The 12,158-nt window shown below is 50.5% G+C and overlaps 1 protein-coding gene across 1 annotated transcript; it reads right to left on the reverse strand.

The window, feature by feature from the left end:
• Positions 1-2,278: 2,278 nt before the first annotated feature.
• On the reverse strand, positions 2,279-4,658 carry LOC103644422 (ARM repeat superfamily protein). Its single transcript, XM_008667628.1, has 2 exons — positions 2,904-4,658; positions 2,279-2,820 (listed from the first exon to the last, which is right to left on the reverse strand). The coding sequence occupies exons 1-2, from the start codon at positions 4,656-4,658 to the stop codon at positions 2,368-2,370; spliced, it is 2,208 nt and encodes a 735-aa protein (XP_008665850.1). The 3' UTR covers positions 2,279-2,367.
• Between the last annotated feature and the right edge of the window lie 7,500 nt (positions 4,659-12,158).

Genomic DNA, 12,158 nt, shown 5'->3' on the forward strand with positions numbered 1-12,158 from the left:
ATCTAACGTATTAGTGAAAAGAGTGGGATCAACCTTCCAACTTTAAACTGGTTTATAATTAAGAAATCTCTAAGGCATTCATACCATGCTCTTAGTGCTTGCTTAAGCCCATAAAGCGCCTTAGAGAGCTTATAAACATGGTCGAGATATCTATCATCCTTAAAGTCAGGAGGTTGCTCCACGTAGACTTCCTCCTTGATCAGTCCATTCAGAAAGACGCTCTTCACGTCCATTTGAAACAACTTGAAAGAGTGATGAGTAGCATAGGTCAATAACATACAATTGACTCTAAACTAGCTACATGAGAAAAAGTCTCATCAAAGACCAAACATGTGACTTGCGTATAACCTTTTGCCACATGTCGAGCCTTATTCCTTGTCACCATTCCATATTCATCTTGCTTATTGCGGAACACCCATTTGGCTCCCACAACATTTTACTCTGTACGCGACACCAGGCTCCAAACTTCATTCCTCTTGAAGTTGTTGAGCCCTTCCTACATGGCCATCTGAAAGGGAAATAGGGTTTAATCTTTTCCTATAAATGATTTTGGTGGTTGAATGCCCAACACAAATAATTGGACTAACTAGTTTGCTCTAGATTATATATTCCACAGGTGCTAAAGGTTCAACACAAACCAATAAAAAGATCAAGTTAGGGTTCAAAAGAAAGGAGCAAAAAGAAACCGAAGAGAACCCTGGTCTAGCGCACCGGACTGTCCGGTGTGCCACCGGACAGTGTTCGATGCCCAGGGTCGATCGATTCCAAACTCTTCAGCTTCAGGTTTCTCAGAGGCCGCTTCGCTATAATTCACCGGACTGTCCGGTGCACTAGTGGAGCAACGACTATCCAGCGCAACGGTCGCCTGCAAAAGCGTGAACAGTGCGTGCAGAAGTCAGAGCAGGCGTCAGAGGCGCACCGGACAGTGAACAGCACCTGTCCGGTGCCGCACTGGACTGTCCGGTGCGACATGAAGTCAGCGCTCCAACGATCAGAATCTTCAGAAACCTAACGGTCGGGTGGTGTGGCTGGCGCACCGGACAGTGTCCGGTGGCGCACCAGACTGTCCGGTGCGCCCATCGACAGACAACCTCCCCAACGGCTATGTGGTGGTTGAGAGCTATAAATACCCCCCAATCACCACCACTCCAAGCATCCAAGTTTTTCAAACATGTCATTCAATACAAGAGCTAGTGCAATCAATACAAGACACAATTCAAAAGAATCAAAGCCTCTCCAAGTCCCAAATTCACTCCAAACTCCTAGTGACTAGAGAGAGAGTTTTTGCTCGTGTTCTTTGAGCTCTTGTTCTTGGATCGTTTTCTTCTTCCTCATTCTTGCTCTCTAAGTGACTTGTAATCAAAGCAAGAGACACTAAGTTTGTAGTGGCCCTTGTGGGGTCTAAGTGACCCGTTTGATTAAGGAGAAAGCTCACTCGGTCTAGGTGACCGTTTGAGAGAGGGAAAGGGTTGAAAGAGACCCGGTCTTTGTGACCACCTCAACGGGGACTAGGTTCTCAAGAACCGAACTTCGGTAAAACAAATCATCGTGTCATCCTCATTATTTCTTGGTTGATTTGTTTTCGCCCTCTCTTCCGGACTTAACTTTTATTCTAACGCTAACCCTGACTTGTAGTGTGTTTAAAGTTGTAAGTTTCAGTTTCCGTCTATCACCCCCCTCTAGACGACTTTCACCATCACCCAATCCAAATTCTTCAAAACATCTTCGATCCTGAAAGGCTCAATAGACAACATAAAAGAGTAACGCTCACAAAAATTAGTAACTCTAGATCTAGTGATTACTCCCTTGTTGTGGCCTACATGCTGTAACACTCAATAGACAACATGTTGTAAATGGACAACAACGACAAGGGTCATCCTCTATGGTGCCGACATTTGGGAACAAGAGCAACTCATGGGATTGAGGGAGCCAAAATCGCTTGCTATTCAATTTCAATTTTAAATAGTAAGGGATTTTGGCCCCTCAATCCCCTCCACTACCCTTACTCCCAAACTTTGATCTTTTAGTTCTGGGTCAAAACTAGAATAAAGAGATTGTTATTATATTTTCGGTGTCTTAATTTTACATAAAAATCATAAATTAATACGATTAATAATTAAAACATAATTTACATATTTCTATAGGTAAACAATGACAAGAACCAAGCACACGTATTGGTGACGTGTACAATAAAGTATGTACATACAGAACGATGTCATCGAAATAGTAGTCATAGTAACCCTTATCGCACATTCAGCAATAGAAGAAAGCATAAGCATACGGAAAAGCGACCACACAAATATACCGCACAATCAAACGGGATACAGAGTAAAAAACAAATAACGTTTGAGCCGTGTAATTCACTTTTCAGCGTTTCTGTGACTGCGATGTGCAGGCCTGCTGCCTCATCAGCTCCATGGCGGATTCGACGAGCGAGCCGACGCTGACGACGCGGCGGCTGAGCCCGACGCTGCCCGAGAACACATTGAAGCACTCGAGCCCGGAGGTGGTTTCCGCGACGCGCCTCTGCTCGGCCTCCATCCCGAGCTCCACGAAGAGAGCCACGAAGCGCGCGTCCGACCGCATCAACGCGATGGCGAGCTCCAGCGTGTGCAGCCGGATGCGCGGCAGCACCAGGGACGGGTGACTGTACTCCCGCAGGACCAGCACTAGCGTCCTCGCCAGCGCCGCGTCCGTGACGCCCGCTGTGGCGAGGCTCGCGCGGAGCTTCCCAGGCTGCATGAACCGGAGCATCTGCGCCGCGAGGCCGATGGAGATGTTCAGGAGCTTCGTCTTCTCCACCATGATATTGCGCAATACCTGTGTTTTAGGGATTAGGAAATGGTTGATATGACAATGACACCGTAGCCGATGCACAGAGTGTACAGCCAGAAACTACGTACCTTGGTGGCGCCGGCGGTAACTCCTCTCAGTGTAAGATGATACTCTTCTCCAGCGTAGGTGCACAGGTTGCGCAGGATCCTTGCGGCGCTGATGACGACGACGGGATCACTCAGCGTCTCGACGAGCCGGTCCACACCTCCGCCGAACGCCATGATGATCGCGCCGCAGTTCCTCCGGCTGTCCAGCGCCAGCATCGCAAGAGCCTCGCCGGCCTCCACCCGGACCGCGTCCTTGTGCCGGTCGGGCGCTGGCTCTGCCTCCTGCTCTTCCGGCAAGAACATCGACACCAGCGTGCTGACCACACCCCCCGTGCCGCCGATCATCTCCCTCGCTTCCTCGTCCATGGCGAGGTTGGTCAGTATCTCGATCGCCAGGCGGTGCAGCTCGGACACGTCCTTCTCGTCGTGCTGCTGCTGCAGCTGCAGCACCTCCCTGATGTTGCTCACCGTGAACACAATGTCAGAGAGCTCCCTCCGAAGCAGCTTTCCGGTGGTCCCCGTCGTGCTCGCTAGCCTCTTCACAACGCGGAGCGACTGCTTGACCGCCTTGAGGCGCATGTCTGTCGGCGGCCCCGTCGCCGGCCCGTTTGCCACTATGCCCGCGTAGGAGATGATCCTGTCGAGAAGACCCCTGGTCCTCCCGATCTTGTCGCAGTTGTCGTGGTCGCGCGCCAGCTTGTTGAGGATGGACAGACCGAGGAGGTTGAGCTCGTCGAGGTCGGCGTAGAGCAAGGAAGCCACGGACTCCATGGCGCCGGGAATGCCAGTGACGCGGAGCGCGTTGAGCTTTCTTCCGGTGAGCATGAACACGACGACCGCGGCGGAGCGGCGCACGTCCTTCTCCGAGGCGTTCTTCCAGCTGAGCATCTCGATGAGGCGCTCTATGGTGGGCCCGGACGTGCCGATCTTGCGGAGCGTGGCGTCGGCGAAGCGGTCGGACTCGACGAGCGCCGCGAGGATGCTGGCGCCGAGGCGCTGCTCGTCGTGCGAGCCCGCCGTGAGCAGGTCGTCGGCGTAGGACACGAGGTCCATGTGCAGGCCTTCGAAGATGCTGCCGTTGAGGCACCTGGAGTAGGAGTCGTAGAAGAAGCGGCGGACGGCGACGGCGCCGCAGGCGGTGTTGAGGTGGCAGTCGGCGGCGACGCGCTCCAGCAGGCGGTGGTGGCCCACCCTCCACTGCCACAGCGCCTTCTCGACGAGGAACAGCAGCGCCTCGGCGAGCGCGAGGCCGTAGAATATGTCGAGCGCGGAGTGGCGGTTGACGTGGGCCTCCTCGCTGCCGCCGTAGCGCTGGTGGACGAGGCGGACGAGCGAGAGCGCGGCGCAGGAGGACGCGGACAGCAGCTGCAGCCAGTGGAAGACGCGGCCGACGGCCCACGACACGGGCGCGCGGCCCGTGGTCTCGTGCTGCCACTCCAGCTCGTGGCTGCGGCCCAGGATCCGGGCGCCCTCGACCAGCAGAAGGGTGGTGATGCACCAGAAGTCGATCTGGCCCAGCGTGATGGCGAAGCCTCCGAGCAGCACGACGGTGGCCCAGATGAAGCCCAACGTGCCGAGCCGGCTGGCCGCCTTCTCGAGCACCGCGAGCTGGAGTGCCAGCATGGTGAGCCGGCGCTCCGGCGGCGCCGCGTCGTCCACGACGCTCGCGCGGACGTGCGGGGTCATCACCGCCTTCTGCGGCTCGAACAGCGTCGGCAGCTGGTCGGGGATCAGCACGCGCACGCTCCGGGTCGCAAGGCTCACGCGGCGATCCATTGTTGCCGGCCGGCCGACTGCTTTGCTCTGGACGCTAGGTAGTGAGTTGGCTTAGCACACTGGCATCTGCCGATTATTTATAGGCAACTGCAGCCAGTTGTGCAGTGTAGCACCGCATTTCATGCAGATAAATATTTGGAAGCAGCCGGGATGCGTTCATAGCGTACGTACCGTACCGTACCGTACTTGCATTGGAGCATGCATGGCGGGCATTGACGCACGTCTCACGTTGACAGGTGGTCGATTTCTTTGCGTGCGCCTTGACGAGAAGGAGATCCTCTCTCTCCTTTCTTCTTGTTACAAAACGAGGTTGCCGACTGGGGGCAACAGCTAGCGCGCCAGACGCATGCCCTGGGCCGGGCGTTGTGGCCGTTGCAGTCTCCTGCGTGGTCCGTACTATTCCCGTTCCAGAAGAGATGCATTTGATCAAATTAATTGTTTTGAGTCAACAATTCATAGGAAAGAAGTATCAACACTTGTGGCTCTGAATAGTTATAGTTGTATAAATATATTCCATGATGAATCTATTGATACATATTTGGGTCAGAAGCTTGAGATACTTTGAAATTAGTACACTATTCCAGGTTGCATGTATTGAAACAACAGGGGATTTGGATTTTTGGAACCAGGACATGAGTGAAGCTCGAGTCGGGGGGTGACATCACGCACTTGGATCGTCATTTTCCAATGATCACCAGGCTGTAGCGGCCTAACGACGATGATCCTAAGGTTGGATGAGAGGTTACAGACCGTTACACAGCCGCTGCTGCAGACATCGTCTAGTACTAGAGGGCATTGCTTCTTCTGCTCTTCTTGCTGAGCTAGCCATCGCCTGTCCTTTTCAGTCCTCCTGAAAACCGAAGTATTTTGAACCGAAACAGGAAGCATTGTTCGGCAGAGCCGAGACATCATGCGATACGACGGCCTCGCAGCCGGCCGTGGTTCTGTTAGAATGATGCAGTTTGTAACATGTCTTTCTTCCGACTTAAATTGATGTCATTACTTGAGAATTTTGACCATCTTGTTCGATCAAGAACTCTATTGCCTCCGATTTGTAGCCAAACACTAGGGACACTAGGGATATGGATATACTTGGTGACGGTGTTCTCTTGGAGAGCGCGGACGGTATACAGCTCAGGGCTAGATGGTCCACGACCTCACTGCAGAGCGGATCTTCTCTATATCATACCAGACAGTCTACGCCAAGGTCTCAGATGGTCCACGATAGCGCAGAGAGTCTTCTGACGGTGTAGAACCCTAGACCTTTCCTCCCGGAAGGTATCCCGTCGGGGAGGGGAATTCCAGGGGATGCTCTAGGGTCGGCAGGCCACCCAGAACATCCCCAGACGGCGTAGAGTCGCCAAGGGATGAAGAAATAGGTCAAGAAAGACTAATACTAAGGCTAGATTACTGGTACTCCTAGAGCAAGAAAGTAAATGAAATGATATAATGTTTCATTGGTTCGATTGTAGGTGCACACAATCGGATGTACCCCTTCACACACATATATAGGAGGTTTGGAGCCGTTCTTAGGCGTTCCTCAACAGAATCCACATGATTAGATGGATAAGTACGCACGGAAAATTGGTTTCTCGCCTGAATTAATCCTATCGGGGACTGTTCGGGCTACTCCACGGACTGTCCGAGGCACGGACCATCTGGCCTTCCCAGGTGCCACATATGATGCTCAACACATGCTCTGCCTTTTGGGTAAGCTTAAGCGAACCAAGAGTACCTGATATAAGCCAAAGCCATAAACAACCTGATATAGATCCATCGGTTTTCTAAGCACCTTGGTATACACTAGGATGAAATTGCTTTAAAAACGACCATTTAATGCCTTAGGTAGCTCATTACCTTGTAATGTATGTAACATATATGCATTACCAGGTATTACTTGTGTAACTCTATAAGGCCCTTACCAGCTTAGTGACTATTTGCTAAACTTCGGGTCCTACTCCTTGATGGCAATACTGTCTTCTAAATTAGATCTCCAACTTAAAATGATTTAGCTTTTATCTTCTTGTTATAGTGTAACATCCTGAGTTTGGGGTATAAATTTTCTTTTCTAATATCTACCAAATTCAGGTGTTACCACTTTTCCTCTCTCTATAGGTTTCCTTTCTCCTCCTGTTAATAGAGTTTGTTTATTTATTTGGGAGATGTAATATTTCTTTAGTATATTAAAACCTAGAGGAGACATGAATTGTTGCATTATGCTAAGTCTAAACTTTGTTTTCGATTGATGCACATGTTTGAAATATTTGAATCTGAAATTTTGGTTTGGTTGGATTTGAATTCAAAAGATAAAATAAAAAAGAAAAGAAATTATAAATTTAAAATAAAAAAGAAAAAACTAAAGCAGCCCAGCCAAGCCTCCCCCTCGGCCATTCGGCTCAACAGGCCGAGCGCGCACCCGCCCCTCTCCCTCTGCCAGGCAGGCCCGACCTATCGGCGTCGCTCGCCCTCGTGCACGCGCCCCCGCTCTTCCTATGCGCAGCGGGCCCGACTCGTCAGCATCGTTGCCCGTTCGCTTCGCATGCTCCTCTCTACGCCGTGGGACCGCCCTGTCAGCTCCGTCCTCCCCGCAAACCGTCAATGACCCATGCGCACGCACGCCGAGAAAGCTGGCCACATCGCCTACCCATGTCCCCCATCTCCCTTTTGAGCCCCGCCCACACTCGCTCTCCCTCCCCTGCCTCATTTCGCCCACTCTCGCGCTCATCCGCCGCCGCCGCCTGAGCTCGCCAAAGAAGTGAGCCCGCCATGCCGTCCACCTAGAGCTCCAGGCGTCGCGCCAAGTCTCCCCGAGCGCCGTCCCGAGGTGAATTACCTCTCCCCGCGATCTGGTTGCCCTGATTTTGACTTGTCGTAGTGTGTCCACGCTCGCCGGAGCTCTGCCGCGCTGGTTCATCGTGCACGCACGGCGTCCGGTCAGTTCAGGCCCGCGCCCCCGCCCCGTGCCCGTGTTTCGGTTTTGGGTGTTCCCCCTCCCTCAACAGAGCTAGCACTGGCCTCAGCGCACTCGATTCCCCCTCCCCGTGCCGAGATTAGTCTTCGGAGTAGCCCCAACCCACCCGGAGCGCCCTTCCCGCCATTCCCTCGCCCCCAGTCCCGTTCTTAGAGCCGGAACCCTGCAATCGAGTTCGTCGGGCACCCCCTCACCGGTCCTGTCCAGCTCCGGTGACCTCAGAGTCCCCAAGGACCGCGCCTGCCTTGGCTCCAGCGACTTCGCCGTCACGGATGAAACAACGTCGGTCGCCACCGTTAACCCCCTAGCGCTCGATCTCAACCGCTCGCTCCTGATCCAACAGCCCGATTCCCCGGATACTTGTTCGAGCGCGCACCCCTGCCCCTGGGCCCCACCGGTCAGCTCGCCCTCACCCCGGGCCATCGACTGCTCTGGCCCACCTGTCAGCGCCCGCTCGCGCTAGCGCGCGCTTGCCCTTGGATCTGATCTCGGTCTTTGATCTGTGATCGGATGGCAAGGAACGCCCCATAACCCTTCACTCGATTATTTTGTTAAAGAACCCCTCGGGTTTCCGAGAATCAACCGTCATCCTGTTTTCTTGCGCCTAGGCCCCTGGTTTCTTGCATAGAGGCCTCTGGACTTTATTTTAATCACAGAAATGGGTTTATTTTAGGGTTTTGGTTTCCAAAACTTGTAAATTTCATATCTTTTGCATATGAACTCTAAATTGGGTTGTTCAAATTGCAAAATGTTCATAATCTTATTCTCTATCTGTTTAAATTATATTCATTCACTGTTTTCATGTCTCAATTTTGTGGCTAGTCTCTAGGTTAATGTAAAATGATAAAATATTTACTAAAGTTAAAATAAAAGGGTGAACCCTAGTGAATATTCATGTGACTAAATTTGTAGATCCTAATCTCATTTAATGTAATCCCATCCTAAGAATAAGTTTATTTAATTAAGTAATTTACTGAGATAGACTTAGTTAGAGAACAGTGGATCCTTAAACATAGTGATCTACCCTAGAACCTAGAGTTCACTTATGTGTTGGTACTTTTCTACTGAACATGTGTTTGCTTTGTTGCATTTGTTTGGTGTACTGTTCCTTTGTCATTTCCCAAGTGTGTTGAATGAATGATTGCTTTGCGTAGACAATGAGCAGTCCGAGGTTCCTGAGTGTGTTGCAGGAGACTTCCCTGAGTAGCAACTTGGTGAAGTCAAGTGTCCTCTGACCTATTATATCCTACTTACTTTATAATTCACTGTCCCGCATACTATGATCAACCTAAGGATTAACTAATGTTCTATTTTCCTATCCTTGGTTACCCTTTGGGAATTGGTTACTATGATTACTATCATGCTACTTCTTTACTTTAATCAATGAACATGATGAGAACATTTATGATATGATGATGATATCTTAATTATGATGATGAACACGTGATACTTTAGGGGGCTCGGGCTGTTTCACGAGTACCTCTCCGAAAGGACCTGTTCGCTGGATGACCACCCAAGAAAATAGTACAACCATGAGGGTGGAATGAGACGCCCTTAGCTGATTAATTGGATGAATCTAGGGGTGTAGTTTGCTTCGCAGTTGTGCCGTCAATGGGGGTCGGGGCATAGTGCTTGCTCTCCTAAGGGTGGGTGCCAAGGTTCATTTGGTTTGGTTTTGTTAGTCACCCACCATAGGGAGGAGTAGTGTGTTTGTACAACTGGCGAAACCTAACGAGCAACTACACACCAGGGGAATCTTTGTAAAGGCTACATAGTGTATCCCTGACCATTCACCTCGGTAGTGAAGATCGGGTCTGTACAACCCAGGATGGGAAGGGATCACGACTCGTGGGTAAAGCGTGCAACCTCTAAAGAGTGTTAGAAACTGGTATATCAGTCGTGCTCACGGTTATGAGCAGCCTTGGGAGCTCCTTTGATTAGAGTTACTCTGGATACTTTTATGATGATGCTTAATGTTGAGGATTATGGTTATGATTTCTGGTATTTTATCTTGGAGGGAGTGCCTTTTGGGTAATAACTTGGGACTATTGTTAAAACTTGACTTTCTACTAGTAATAAATACCTGACCAACTAAAAGCAACCGCTCTAAGCTTAACCCAACATACAGCTAGTACACTTTAGCCAAACGAGACATTTGTTGAGTATGTTGATGTGTACTCACCCTTGCTTAAAAACACCAAACCCCAGGTTTTCCCCATTGCAATCAGTGCTCAGGAGAAGATGAAGGCAACATGGAGGACTTTCAGGAGTTTTAGGACTTCGATGAGTTCTAGAATAGATTAGTGGCAAACCCCCAGTCAGCTGCCTGTGAAGGCCTTATCTTACTGTGGTTCATTCAACACTTTGATGATGACTTAAGTTAATGACTTTGTGGATGTCTTAGACATCGTGATGAAATAAAGTACTTATTTCCGCTATTATTTTGAGCAATATGTGATGATATCCAATTATGTAATCATTGTGTACGTGAATTTCTGATTCTGGCATGTACATGGTTCGCATTCAGTTTACCTTCCAAAACCAGGTGTGACATAAGTGGTATCAAAGCCTTGCTGACTGAAGGAACGCTAACCTAGACTAGAATTGTCGTTTTAAGGACTATATACTCTTATTCTCACCTTGACCTTGGTGTTACTTCAAAAGTTGATCATCTTGACCAATTCTATGTTATACTACTACATATATACTCACCTTACAAAATTTTTATCTTATTCTGCTTATGGTTTACTTGTTGGTCATATAGTTCTGTTCTCACTCTTGTGCTTACGACATCTTTTGTAGATGGTCCGTCTTAGACTAGAATTGTCGTTTTAAGGACTATAGACCCTTATTCACACCTTGACCTTGGTGTTACTTCAAAAGTTGATCATCTCGACCAATTCTATGTTATACTACTACATATATACTCACCTTACAAAAATTTTACCTTATTTTGCTTATGGTTTACTTGCTGGTCATATAGTTTTGTTCGCACTCTTGTGCTTACGACATCTTTTATAGATGACAATCTTAGATGCACTGCACGTAAGCCGGTGATCCCTTTCCTGCCCTCTCGCCTTGTGGAGCGTCCACTGCGCCACATGGTGTTTGGATAGTCGAGCCACCTAGAGAGACTGCACCGTCGCCTGCGCAAGGAGCAGGAGGAGCGGGAGCAGCATGACTCTTCCCCCTCGCCTTAGCAGGAGGTGGAGTCTATGAGGCAACCCTCCTCTGTGTCCCAGCTAGATGTGCCCCCTGCACCATCCTAGGGCAACCAACTGCTGGAGGAGACCCCGATAGAGACAACGATGGTGGCAGTTTGTAGGGATGAAAACGGGACGGGTACCCGGAACGGGTACCGGGTACGGGTATCAAAACAGGATGGATTTTCGGATACGGATACGGGTATTTTTGCGTCGGGACGGATACGGGTACTACCCGGATAATGAACTATCGGATACGGGTAGGATACGGAATCGCTAATACCTAATAAATACCCGAAAATACCGGGTAGGATACGGGTACCTCACGGTCGGGGTACCCGGTTCCTGAACTGAATCTGTAAATCCCAATTTTTGCATGTTGTTCGGCCCATTAGGCAAGCTAGCCGCCCCGGCCCATTAACGATTTCTAGCTAGGTTAGGTGTGGCTGCAGTTTAGTGTCAGCCGCCACCCGGCCATCCACCAGGCGCCCAGCCCACACGGCCACACCCCACGGACGACGCCACGACGGGACGAAGCCCTCCCTGGCTGTCGATTTGACGACGCCACCGTGACTGCTGCCAGGTGCCTTCGCCGACCGCCCTCCGCCGACCGCCCTGCCTGCTGCCAGGTGCCTGCGCCGACCGCCGTGCCTGCTGCCAGGTGCCTCTGCCGACCGCTGTGCTTGCTGCCGTGCCTGCTGCCAGGTGCCTTCGCCGATCACCGTGCTTGCTATTGTGCCTGCTGCCAGGTGCCTTCGCCGATCGCCGTGCTTGCTGTTGTGCCTGCTGCCAAGTGCCTGCTGCCACGGACGTGAGAAGCACAGACTGACCGAGCAGCCAAGCAGCAGAGACAGGGCAAGCAGAGCAACTAAGCCAGGTCAGGTGCCTCCACCGAGAAGCAGAGCTGCAGATGTTAGAATATTTTGAAGTTATCATCTTCTGAACTTGAAAGTCGCCTAGAGGGGGGTGAATAGGGCGAAACTGAAATTTATAAAGTTAAACACAACAACAAGCCGGGTTAGTGTTAGAAATATAATCGAGTCCGCGAGAGAGGGTACAAAACAAATCGCAAGCGAATAAAGAGTGTGACACGCGGATTTGTTTTACCGAGGTTCGGTTCTCGCAAACCTACTCCCCGTTGAGGTGGTCACAAAGACCGGGTCTCTTTCAACCCTTTCCCTCTCTCAAACGGTCCCTCGGACCGAGTGAGCTTCTTCTTCTCAATCAAACGGGAACAAAACTTCCCCGCAAGGGCCACCACACAATTGGTGCCCCTTGCCTTGGTTACAATTGAGTTGATCGCAAGAAAGAATCAAAGAAGAAAGC

This window comes from Zea mays, chromosome 1 (assembly GCF_902167145.1).
Source record: "Zea mays cultivar B73 chromosome 1, Zm-B73-REFERENCE-NAM-5.0, whole genome shotgun sequence".
NCBI classification, from domain to species: Eukaryota; Viridiplantae; Streptophyta; class Magnoliopsida; order Poales; family Poaceae; genus Zea; species Zea mays.

Coding starts and splice junctions, on each gene's coding strand:
- LOC103644422 (XM_008667628.1), bottom strand. CDS start 4,658: ATGGATCGCCGCGTGAGCCTTGCGACCCGGAGCGTGCGCGTGCTGATC. Junction 2,821..2,903: donor TTACCGCCGGCGCCACCAAG/GTACGTAGTTTC, acceptor CCTAAAACACAG/GTATTGCGCAATATCATGGT.